The 12,407-nt window shown below is 36.8% G+C and overlaps 1 protein-coding gene across 1 annotated transcript; it reads right to left on the bottom strand.

The window, feature by feature from the left end:
- Positions 1-2,937: 2,937 nt before the first annotated feature.
- LOC108867830 (uncharacterized mitochondrial protein AtMg00810-like) lies at positions 2,938-3,954 on the bottom strand. The gene has a single exon (XM_018649531.2). The coding sequence runs from the start codon at positions 3,952-3,954 to the stop codon at positions 2,938-2,940; it is 1,017 nt and encodes a 338-aa protein (XP_018505047.2).
- Positions 3,955-12,407: the final 8,453 nt, after the last annotated feature.

Below are 12,407 nucleotides of genomic sequence, written 5' to 3'. Positions count from 1 at the left end.
CATGGATGCATGTTGCACATTCGAAAGTGGTGAGTGTTGCTTTATCGACAATTAACGAAAGATTTTAGATATATCACTTTCATATGCACGCCTAAAGTACCAAAAAAGATGAACATGTTCATGCGGACAAAGTCGCTGAAGTTTTCCTCCCATATCCTAATACTCAAGATGGGTGGTAATGATTCGATGGCCGGCATATATATGTTGTGTTGTGTGAGTACACTTCAAATATATGAATCCAATTAACCAATCATTGGAATTGACATGCCTAACAAAATATATTTCTCACAGTTTACTCTCTAATTGCATCACGCAGTTGAACTATCCCCTCTTTGTTTTTATGCCTCTCTTTTAATGTATTTTTCTTTTTTCTTATTCTGTACATGAAGAGTAAAGTTTATGTCCTCAATCATCTATCTAGGTGGAATGCTTTTTCTAATTCAATAAAATATCAAGGTTTCTTGAAAAAGAAAAGCATCACACGCTTGAACTATAGGGAGGACAAAGAGAAGAAAATAGATAGACAAGTGACGTGGTGTAATATGTAAAGGAAAATCAAGCAACTCCTTGTAACATAATATGAAAAACAAAGATGGTAAAATTCCAGAAAATATCCTCAAATTTAAAATCTTTTAAACCTAATGACAGAATTTGACGCAAAATAATCATGTGTTACGGAGAAAATGTGAGTTTGGCTCATCTCGCTCTTTTTATTTTATTCAAGAAACCAAATCTGAAAATAGTTTTTGCTGTTAGTGAACTGGCCTATCAAGCTGCTCCTCAATCATTAGCCAACTGTTCTATGTCAACAAGCAGATTACATATGAAGATTAAGTTTGGATTAGAAAGATGTATATATCCACATGTATCATGGGCTACAAAAATTTGTGGTATATATACTCTGAGCATTAGCATGTGTGTGATAGTACTTCGGACAATGAGAGGTTACCTAATAGTTGAGGGACCAATACATGCATGCATTTTCTTTTGAAAGACCGAATAGTGAGTTCGAATAGGACCACACGACTTTTTATTGCAGAGAGATATGCACGAAGTAATTTAAGACTTGCTGACCTAGCAGCTGACAACCTAGCTAACCAGCCGTAACGAAATTGCGTTGCTCTTTTCAACAAAACGAAGTTATTAAGCCATTGGAAGTAATAATACCCCAAAAAAAATAAAATAAAAAATAAAAAAAAAGGCCATTGGAAATAATGATCTTCTCGATGAACTATAGAGACGTATGCAGGTTCTTTCTCAATTGTAAATTTTTAGTCCTTAAACGTCAAATATTAGTGCTTGAACCTCCAGAATGATTAGGTCTTTTCTGTTTGAAGAGGTAATCGTGATCGTAAAACTCCAAAACCCTAATTGCAATATGGCACCGGATCCAAAAAACCCTAATTTTAATTATCCCAGAAGTTAACTGAGAACACTAACAAGAAACTTCAAAAACCCCCTAAACTTTGAAATCCCTAATTACCTACTTCAGAATTCTCAGCGGAAGAGTATTCTGTTGGTATTCAGTTAGAGCTGCACTGCATACATAGTTATTTCACATATGACATATACAGGGAGCGAGTAACACTGCAGCCTGCGTATGTGTTTGAGAGTGGAGAAAATTAAACAGAGAGAGGCCCTTCACTGCTTCTTTTGCAGGGGGAAGAAAGAGACAGGACAGAAAGACCTTTAGGGTTTTCGTCTCTGTGTGCAAAGAGCTCTAAAACAAGCAGTACTGGCGGGCATCTCAAGATCGGGCACAGTACGTACAGAGCTATATGTTCATAAACTGACCATGAAGGGCGTTGGCCCCAATAAATGGTCCCTGGATTCCAGACACAAACCTTCTGCCACCTCTTGAGTCATCACGCTCAACCTTCTGAATCTACCCGCAATATGTTATTCGTTCCAATTTTTTTTTTCCCCGACCAGCATGTCTCTTGAACGTTTTGAATGTTAATCTAGAAGAAAAGATTGATAAGTTATTAAGTATATTCTACCACTATTTGCAGTGAAGTTCACTCTTTTTTCTTGATATTAAACCATTTTAATTTTTTTAAGGCCAATGCTAAGAACCCAAATTTGTCAGTATGTTTATTAATCCGGACTTATTCAAATCTTAAAAAAAAAAAAAGTTAACCTAATTAAAAAAATGAAGTTTTAATGAAACACTCTAGGTATTGTTCACTTTTAACGAAAAATCTCATTTTTATCTTTTTCTGGTACTATTCATTACACCTTTATTTGTCATTTTTCAGTAAACTAAAAAAAACATTTTAACTTTTCGTTAGTTTTCCTATTAAAAAAGCCGCAGAAACCAGCCATCGCCGACCATCACATGTCGCTGGCCTAGACAAGGGTGGAGCCGTAAATTTTTTTATGGATGGATTAGCTAAAAAATTACCCTAAAATTAAATGATATTTTTTTGCTAAATACGTATTGTAAGCAAAAGTTTAAGTCTTACTTTTGTATTTTGCATAATTTAAAATTTACTTAGCCTGAACTCAATAGTTTTGCAATTGCAAATTGCAAAAATTACAATAAATCATCCAAATTCACATATATTATGATGTAAACACAAGAAGATGGAAACTTGATATATGAAATATCTCAATTACAACCACACAACTAGCACAAAACCAAACAATAAAAGTAGAAGTAACAAAAAAATATTGATTGATACGGCCCACTGAATCTCTTAACAGCAGAGATGGATTCCATAGAAATCAAGAAATGTACTGAAGAAGGAAGCTTGAAGGAGAAGTCAAAAGACTCTCTCAATATATTTCACTCACTGTCTTTTGATATTACAACCACACACAAATATAAAAGAAGGAAAAGCTATTTATACTATCTTATCTAGTAAGCCATAAATGCACATGTTTTTCATGTGTAGTGATAATGACTTAGCCTATATACTTATCCAATACCCCCCCTCAATCTTTGCTGGGGTACCCAAGCTTAAGATTGAAACAATGACGTAGAAAATCTGGTCCATGTAATCCCTTGGTCAACACATCAGCAATCTGATCCTTAGTACACAGATACTCCACTGACAAATCTCCCTTTTGAACCCATTCACGGACGAAATGAAAATCAGTCTTTAAGTATTTGATCCGAGAGTGTTGAACTGGATTTAAACTCAATGCTATAGCTGATTGATTATCACAATAGAGCACTGGAGAAGAAGGCACAAATACGTGTAAATCCTTGAGGATAAGCCGAATCCAAGCAATATCGGCAGTGGTATGTGCGAGAGCACGATATTCGGCCTCCGTTGAACTTCGGGAAATAGATGACTGCTTCTTAGATTGCCAGGAAACAGGATTCTGCCCAAGATAAACAACATACCCAGTGATAGATATGCGAGTGTTCAAATCAGCTGTCCAATCGGAATCACTATAGGCAGTGACTGTAAGTGGACCTCCAGAAATATATGTTAAGCCACATTGAAGAGTACCTTGGAGGAATCGGAGTATTCGTTTAACCATAGCAAGATGAATGTCAGTGGGAGCATTCATATATTGACACACAGTATTCACAGCAAATGCAATATCAGGACGGGTAAAGGTGAGGTATTGTAAGGCACCAACCAAGCTCCGATATAATGTGGGATCTGATAATAAGATACCTTCAGTGGACAAAACCTGATTATGAGGCTTGCAGGGTGTGGAACATGGTTTACAGTCATCCATGCCAGCCTTGTGAATCAAATCTTTAGTGTATTTAGCTTGATTAATAAACAGATCCCCATTAGAGTTATATGTAATCTGAAGCCCGAGGAAATAAGCCAAGCGTCCCATATCCTTAAGATCAAATACTGCATTAAGAGTTGTGATCACAGACTGAATCTGTTGAGAATTAGAACCTGTAATGATAATATCGTCGACGTAGAAGAGTAGAATAACAACATCAGCTCCATCAGTTCGAACAAATAAACTAGAATCTGACATAGAGGCTTCAAAACCAATTGCTTGCAGATAACTAGTAATTTTATCATTCCAAGCTCGTGGAGCTTGCTTTAAGCCATAAAAAAACTTAACCAATTTGCAGACATGTGTAGGAAATTGAGGATGAACAAAGCCACTTGCTTCCAATCACATTCTTATCACAAGAATTAGGAACAAGAGTCCATGTGCCTTGAGATTGAAGAGCATCAAACTCTTCTTGCATGGCCAACTGCCATTGAGGGATATGAGAGGCTTGTTTGAAACCGGAGGGTTCGGAAACATCCAAAATATCAGCAATAAATGTGAAACCCCCTGAAAAATGAGCATTATCTGCAAAAGTTAAGGATGCCACTTCAGGAAATAGAGCAGTCAAAGCAGAATAGTCCTTTCTGGTAATTGCACCTGTTCTCAATCTGGTTTGAATACCGTGGGATAGAGACACATTCTCTGTGATAAGAGAATTAGGTGAGGGAAGAGCAGGTAACTCCACGTGGGATTGTTGTGGTTGAAGGACAGGCAACAGAGAAGGAGGACTGGAAAGAGTAGCAGGTGATACAGAGTCCTGTGCATTTTCCAAAGAACCTGAAGAAATAGATCGGAGATGCCGGGAGGTAGAACTGAGAGGTTGTGACGTTGAAACAGTCTGGAAATCTTGATTATGATCAGCAGTAACAACCTGTTCCATTGGAACTGATAACTGAACAAGAATAGGTTTCACATGCCCATTTGAACCAGAAGAAGTAGTAGTCCCAGCAGCTATATTGACATCATTCTTGTAAGGAAACACAGTCTCATCATGATAAACATGGCGAGAAATGAGAACTTTCCCAATTGACAAATTATAGCAAAAAGCACCTTTATAACCTTGTGGATATCCCAAGAAAACACACTGAGTGGATCTGGATTGCAGTTTAGTAGTATTATATGGTCTGAGGTAAGGATAGATTGCAGAACCAAAGACCTTCAAATTAACTAGATCAGGTTGCTTGCCAAACAACTTTTCAAATGGGGAATCCATATGAAGAGGCTTGCAAGGCTTCCTATTAATCAGAAATGCAGCATGTGTTACGGCATAAGACCAAAACTTATGAGGTAACTTAGCAACAGATAACAATGTAATTGCTGTCTCAATCAGGTGTCTATGCTTCCTCTCAGCTAGACCATTCTGCTGAGGTGTGTATGGACATGAAATCTGATGTAAAATACCATGTGTGGCCAAATATTCCTTAAATGCATTGTTGAGAAACTCTCCACCACCATCAGATTGGAACAGTTTAATTCTAGACTGAAATTGGTTCTCAACATAAGCACAAAATTTGACAAATGAACTGAAAACCTCTGATTTATTCATTATAGGAAAAATCCATACAAATCTAGTAGCTTCATCTATAAACGAAAAATAATAGCGAAACCCCTCAACTGAAGCAACTGGAGAAGGCCCCTATACATCACTATGAATCTTATGAAAAGGTATGTCTACTGTATCAACCCTATCAGAAAAAGGAAGTCTACTCATGTTTCCCGTAAGACAATGGGAGCAAATTGTACTAATTGTATCAGAAGAACAAACTATATTGGAGTTCCTAAGCATAGTTGCTAAGATTGCATTTGAAGGGTGACCACATCTCTGATGCCACAAGGAAGATTACACTGTATGTCCCAAATAAGCAGAAGAAATTGCACCTTTATTCAACAGTGTTGGAAAAATATGCACAGGTACTCTGAACAATTCATTAGTGCTACTCTTGCCGTGGTGGAGGATTGCCTCTGTGACATCCCGTCCCGAAATTATCCAAAACGTACGTGTGAATTGTCAACTTTGCCCCTAGTTCGTCTCTTTTACGTTATTGGTTGTTTTGTGTGGTGTGGCATGTGTTGGGCCACACACACACACACTGTCACCTCCCTCACCCTCTGTCTTTTTCCCTGTCTTCCTCCCGAGAACCCCATTCCTTATTCTTCCTTCTGAATACGTATGGGCAAACCCAAAACCCCTCAAACCTTAGCAGATCGAGGAAACCAAGGTCACAGTCGAGATCGTGAAGCTCGTGGGAGTCTAGTCGTACCATTTTCAAGTGAGAAATCCGTCATTTTCACGTCGATTCAACAATGGCAGTTTTGAGTACTATTCATGCAAAATTTATTTAGCACGTTTTTGGGATTTTGAAGCTCGTAGGTAGCTTGGTGGTGTCCCAAGGAGCCTCGGAGTACTTCGTTTAACGGAAGTGGACGTCGGGATCGTCCTGTTCGAAGTTGGCCGGATTTGGAGTTTGGTGACAGGTGAGATTTCGTAGGTTTTAGCCTTTAAATTTGGTATGGTTGTGTTCTCCTAGTTCTAGGCGTCATTTTGGTTCAAGAATCGTGAAAAATGGTTGAGAAACGAGTGAGAAAACGTAGGTTGCAGGTTTTACAATTTTCCGGCGCCGGCGACGGCGCCGGAGGTTAGCCAGGGAAGGAGACGGAATATTCCTGACGCCGTTGACGGAATCCGTTAGAACTAACGGAATATTCCTCACGGCGTCAGTTGACGCCGTCCGTGTGCACCGCACGTGCGGCGGTGGAAAATTTTTCTAAAAATATGGGTGTGTTCCTGAGGTTGTGTAGAGCACGTTGGTATATTCAATTGTCCATTTTGAGCAATGTATGAGAAGTTATTACGAAAGGAAGGTTATGTGCTTTATAATTAATGTTTTTATAGTATTTTCGCATATAGGTGATACGTATCCCGAGGACGAGCGTGCTCACTCGAGGCAGGGGGGCAACGACCCTTCCACATACCAGTGAGTGGGCTTTTGTTTTCCGTATATACCTATATACTTATAATTCCCAGAAATTATATAAATGTTTATTAGTTTATGCCATTCCTTTATTATTATTGGTTGTTATGCATGGTTACTTGCACATATGGTTCTTATATATATACTCATTTATATGTTCATATATATATTGGTGCTGTGGAGGCACAGGTAAGTGCTAGGTAAGCGTTGTTTAACATTTGCATTAAATAATGATTAGAGGTGCTTAGAGAGCTCATAACCTGCACCCCCGGTGTTAGTGCTCCCGCCCAGAGTAGGGCACAGTCCTTCACGTGTCGTTCACCTCCCGCACCACACGCTCAGCTTGGATCCAAGTTAGGTGCACAGTCCTGTCGTACAGACCACTTTAGGTGGTTCCGACTCGTAGGTGACCCGCGATTATTCGCACAGCCTTCACGTGATCGTAGCACTAGAGCGTTTATATGTATTACACCCAGGCTTATCGTACAGACCACTATAGGTGGTTCCGACTCGTGGGCAGGTTTAGTTATTGAGATTGAGATTTGAGCTCTAGATTCAGCCGTACAGGTCACTTTAGGTGACTCTGGCTGCCAGATTATATGCTATTGATGTGATTGATACCTGAGCACTTGCATTTCATTATGAGGCTTTGACATGGCATATTCTTGAGCATGATTGGCATATTTATACATACGTATATATGTTTATTTTATGGGAAGTATACAGGTTTTACAGCGAGGGGTTAGAATGTATTTTACTAAATGGTTTTCAAAGAGCTTTGTTTTGCCCACTCACGCTTTTGTTTTGCGCCCCTCCAGGTTTTAGTTGCTTAGCAAGTTCGGTGGTTTTCCCAGAGGGCGTCCCGGCATTTCTGACAGACACTCACCAATGTAGGATCACCTTCGGGTGCACTGTTGTCGTATCATTTTCTTTGGACTGATGTAGACTTATTGCTCTGAACTTAGCGTCTTACTTACGCTAGTACACTTACTTTGACCTTATGTATGCTAGTTTTTAATTATTCGTACTTCATATTACTATTCTATTAGCTTCCGCACTGTGCACATGGCTACGTCACTTCCACGTGACGGCCAGCATGTCCTGATCTCGGTCGGGGTGTGTCAGCCCCTGTTGCCTTGTCCTGTACAAAAAATCGAATGTCATCGCATATGAACCAACTATGATTGTCTTTGCATAGTTTCTTAACAGATAAAAGATTAACATTTAACTATGATTGGCACCAGTAAAATGATCAAAGAAATCATAGCCACGAAGAACTGAGCCAAATTGGTAACTCCATTTAATGAAATTATCATCATTCAGTTTAATAGTGAGCATACCCAGCAAACTTTCAATCCTCACTTGATTTGCCATATTATGAAAACAGAGAGAAGTAATCAAAACTGTGTCGGTATGAAAATACCCAGAAAAACCCAGCTGCAAATTGAGTCGGTGGATAACTCCATATGAAAAAGAATTGCAGATCTGATTTCCAACTACCAAGAACAATCACTATATACTCACAGAAAAACAAGAATCACATATATACTTCAACAATGGCAATCGGCCTTGAATCACTCCAATTACTTCAAGAAACTAAAATTCGCAACAAATTTGGCATCGGCCTTTCATCAAATCAACATACAACTCTTCGATTAACCAGAAAACTACGGCATCAGCCTTCAATCAACTCAAATCACTTCAATTCAAACTAAATTTCAGAAAAAGAACACTAAATTCTTTAGGGTTTTTAACCAGTCGAAGCAATATCATCTTCTTACCAGTCGAAGCAGCGGAAACAATGAACCAGTACCATTGCGCAAGCAAGCACGGCTCTGATACCATCTTAACAGCAGAGATGGATTCCATAGAAATCAAGAAATGTACTGAAGAAGGAAGCTTGAAGGAGAAGTCAAAAGACTCTCTCAATATATTTCAGTCACTGTTTTTTGATATTACAACCACACACAAATATAAAAGAAGGAAAAGCTATTTATACTATCTTATCTAGTAAGCCATATATGCACATGTTTTTCACGTGTAGTGATAATGACTTAGCCTATATACTTATCCAATAGAATCAAAGCAGAATAATCTTGAACAAAATGACATCATAATTTCCATGGCAACTTTATATTTTAATTATGCTAAATACTCACTGAGCTAGTTTCATTAAAAAATAATTCTTCTTGCATTTTTTTGTTTTGTTTATTATATTAGGCTGTACACAAAGTACATGCACATTGCTACAAACTCTCCCTGGTTTAAAGCCCACCGTAACCTTGGTGTGGCTCCGCCAGTGGGCCTAGATCGCAGACAACTGATCCTAAATATATGAGTATGACATTTTTTGGGCTATATCAATTCTAATAAAGTCTACATTATTACAAACGTGAGAAAATATCTTTTAGTCTCGATGCTTTGAAAACTGAGATTCTTATTTAACACCATGGATGAACTAATATATATCAATTTTGAATTATTAATCGATTTTTTTTTTTTTTAAATCCTATTGCGAGTACTAGAAATATAAGAACTTATTATCGGGTGGTGTGATGGCACGGCATTGTGACAGGAGGTCGCAAGACATAAAAGTTTGGGTTAGTGTTGGTCTCAAAATCCGTCTCGGACCAATCCGTCTCGGCCGCACAACCGAGAATTTCGGGATCTCTTGGTCTTTTTAGTTCGTGTTGCTGGCGTGCCAACTCGTAGCCTAAGGCCAAGGGAATAAAAAAGAATAAACGTTGGTGATTTTAGTTGCGCTTGATTAGACTTCTTTCAATGCTATTGACGACCAAGGAAGGAACATGTCTCGATCAAGCATTCTTCGCACCTTGGGTGCAAGGTCTTTGAATAAGCGTTATTCGTGAAAGTAGAGTGGTATGAATTTAATTAGTGATTGATGTGGTGAGATGAGATGTATGGAAGGGCGAATCACATCAACCCAAACAAACTAGTCGAATGGATCAAATTGATAAGTAACCAAATTACAATACTCCTATTGCAATAAAATAAAATCAAGAAAGTAAATTTGCGATGAAATAAGTTTGAGAGAAAATTAAAATTACTCTATAAATTGGAGAAAAAACAAACGAGAAATAAAGATAAAAGCACTCAAGGTGTACATAAAATAAAAAATGAGTTTTGTGTTTGGTCGGGGACCTCTAACAATGACCTAAAAAGTCCCCTTTATACTAATTGAGAGCATCCATTCTTGATGTCTTCCCCTTGGTTGCCTCTTGAGCCTTGAAAATTCTTAATCAAGTTCCTCATTGAATGTCATGGTTGACTCACTTCAAGATGAAGATCATGCCAAATACGGCTCCAAACAGTTAGGATTAGATCCAGGCTTGAGTGGATTAACTTGTCGTTTGGAAGGTCTCATTTTCAATGGGCTGTTGCCAAATGGCTTTGATCACATGACAACACCAAACCGGAATGGTCTATAGACAAATGAATCTCCATGCACAGAAAAAACGAAAAAACAAGAAGCTGAAGTTATTAATTTCTACAGTAAAATTCACTAGATCATATGATCAATTTCTTTTCTGGTGCTATACGGGTATGGGGCGGTTTGTGTTGAAGAGATCAAACCAAAATTCTTTTCTGGGTAAATATTAATTTTTTTTTATGATACCATTAGAAACAAAGTTGAGCTAGCTAGTTATTCCTCAACCATTAGATATAAGAATTTCATAAACAACAACTATTTGATGAAATTTAATTAAAATTAGAATATGTGAACCAATTGGAAATATGAAAATTAGTCCAAATTCTTTAAACACATGAATTGTCGCTTAATTCGTCAAAGTGAGATTCACACTCTAAGCACTCACTTCACGAGCGGGGTCATTTAAGGCTTTAAGCATAACATATAAACAATACGTCTTAAATGATGAGATAAACTGTGAGATAATTATTACAATCAACACGTATGTTAAATTGGTGTGATACTATGAAGAAAGTTGAAGTTGTAGGCAATATTATTTTTCTTAATATATTAATTTTTAAAGGCGAGTTTGAACCACATTATTGGTAGCCCACCCCCTCCCCTTAGTGTACATAATATCGTTTGTTCAAAAAAAATATATATTAATTTTCTCATGTTTTATGTAGCGTAATTAAGAAGATAATTGCACTTCAAAAAAATTTGTTGACAAAAGCTTAAATTTGCCTTATTTTTAGAGAATTGTTATTGTCTTACGAGGAGTGCACAATTAGATTTATGAAGTGACAATAATAGTTCCTTATATCTATTATACTACAAGTTTTAGATTTATGAAGTGACAATAATAGTTCCTTAATTCATGACTTCGTATCAATGAATTACAAATTTCTTAATTTCGGTTAGTTTCTCCTTTATTTGCTCATGCGAACGTCGCGAGCCCCATATAATATTTGACACGTAGATAAATTTAAAAATAAAAAAATAAAAAAGGACATTCTTTATTAAAGAAAATCATGTTAAACAATTTAATTAATTAATTAAAAACACTTTAATAAGAAAGAACGCCGCTACGGCCACCAAAGTAACCAAAGCTCTCCTTCTTGTTACCGATCAAGGGCGTGCCATTAGGGCCGGTGAAGTTGACGGCTTTGACATTTCCGTCCTTGCCAAATTAGATGAGTAACTGTAAAGTTGCAATTAGCATTCGGATATAACCAGCTGCATTTAAAAAAGTTTTGAATAAAAGTAATAACATCCAAACCAACAATATTCCAACATAACTAATAGGAAGAACCAGAAAAGCTGTCAGGTTTCATAGCACTAGAAGAATCGATAAAGAAACATCAATTCTAATTTCATCAGCTGAAGGTAAATAAGAAAGAGAAATTGTTTTTTCCTTCACTAACCATAGGTGGAATTACACCACAACATCTTTAACTCCACTCATACTGAGAGAGAAATTATATAATAACAGATAAAAGTTCATCTAAAGCGCTTTCAATTTTTTAAAAACAATTTCAAACAAGTACAATAACTTTTAGGCAGTTGGTTAGATAAAAGCAAAAATTTAGCTAGTAGTGTTGGAGATGCTCTTAGGATATCAACCTTGCCATAAATATTTTTTATTGAAACTTCATGATTTTTTCAAGAGTAATGTGCTTTACACACTCATTTTTACTTCTCACATACCTCTCAAATTGCGGTTGTCGAATTGAATAAATTGAAAAAGATTAATAACAAAAAATTAATTTTGACAAAAAAAATAACAAAAAATTAATTAGGTTGTGTAAGAGGTAAAATGAATGAGTAAATAACACTATTTTTTTTTTTTTTCATTTTATGATTGAACTCGTTTGACTTTTGTACACCTCACCATTTTAGCATTAATGCGTTTACATATCAAGTATTTTTTTTTTAAATCAAAAAATTGGATTTGAGCATACGTTAGTTTGAATATGGCCTAATTTTTGGGATTTTATTCTCATAAACATTTCTACTCACGCGGGTATTCCTAGTAGTTTCGTTTGAAAAAAGTTGCGTGCCTGGTTTGGCATCTCTTTGGTCTGCTGCCACGAAAAATGGAGTATGATTATCTTTTCTTCTATTCACATTCTTTGTCATTTTTTTTAAAAATAAATTTGATCACAAAGTCTGTCTCATTGCATTATTATTATAGGAAGAGAATTCACATTCTTTGTCATTCCCTTCTCTGACACTTGATTTTTTGTTTT

Source organism: the organism of the source record quoted next, unplaced genomic scaffold (assembly GCF_019419815.1).
Source record: "Pyrus x bretschneideri cultivar Hongxiangsu unplaced genomic scaffold, Pyrus_bretschneideri_v1 Contig12, whole genome shotgun sequence".
Lineage (NCBI taxonomy): Eukaryota > Viridiplantae > Streptophyta > Magnoliopsida > Rosales > Rosaceae > Pyrus > Pyrus x bretschneideri.
Note: the sequence above shows the minus strand (reverse complement) of the source record. Positions and strands in the feature narration are given on the sequence as shown.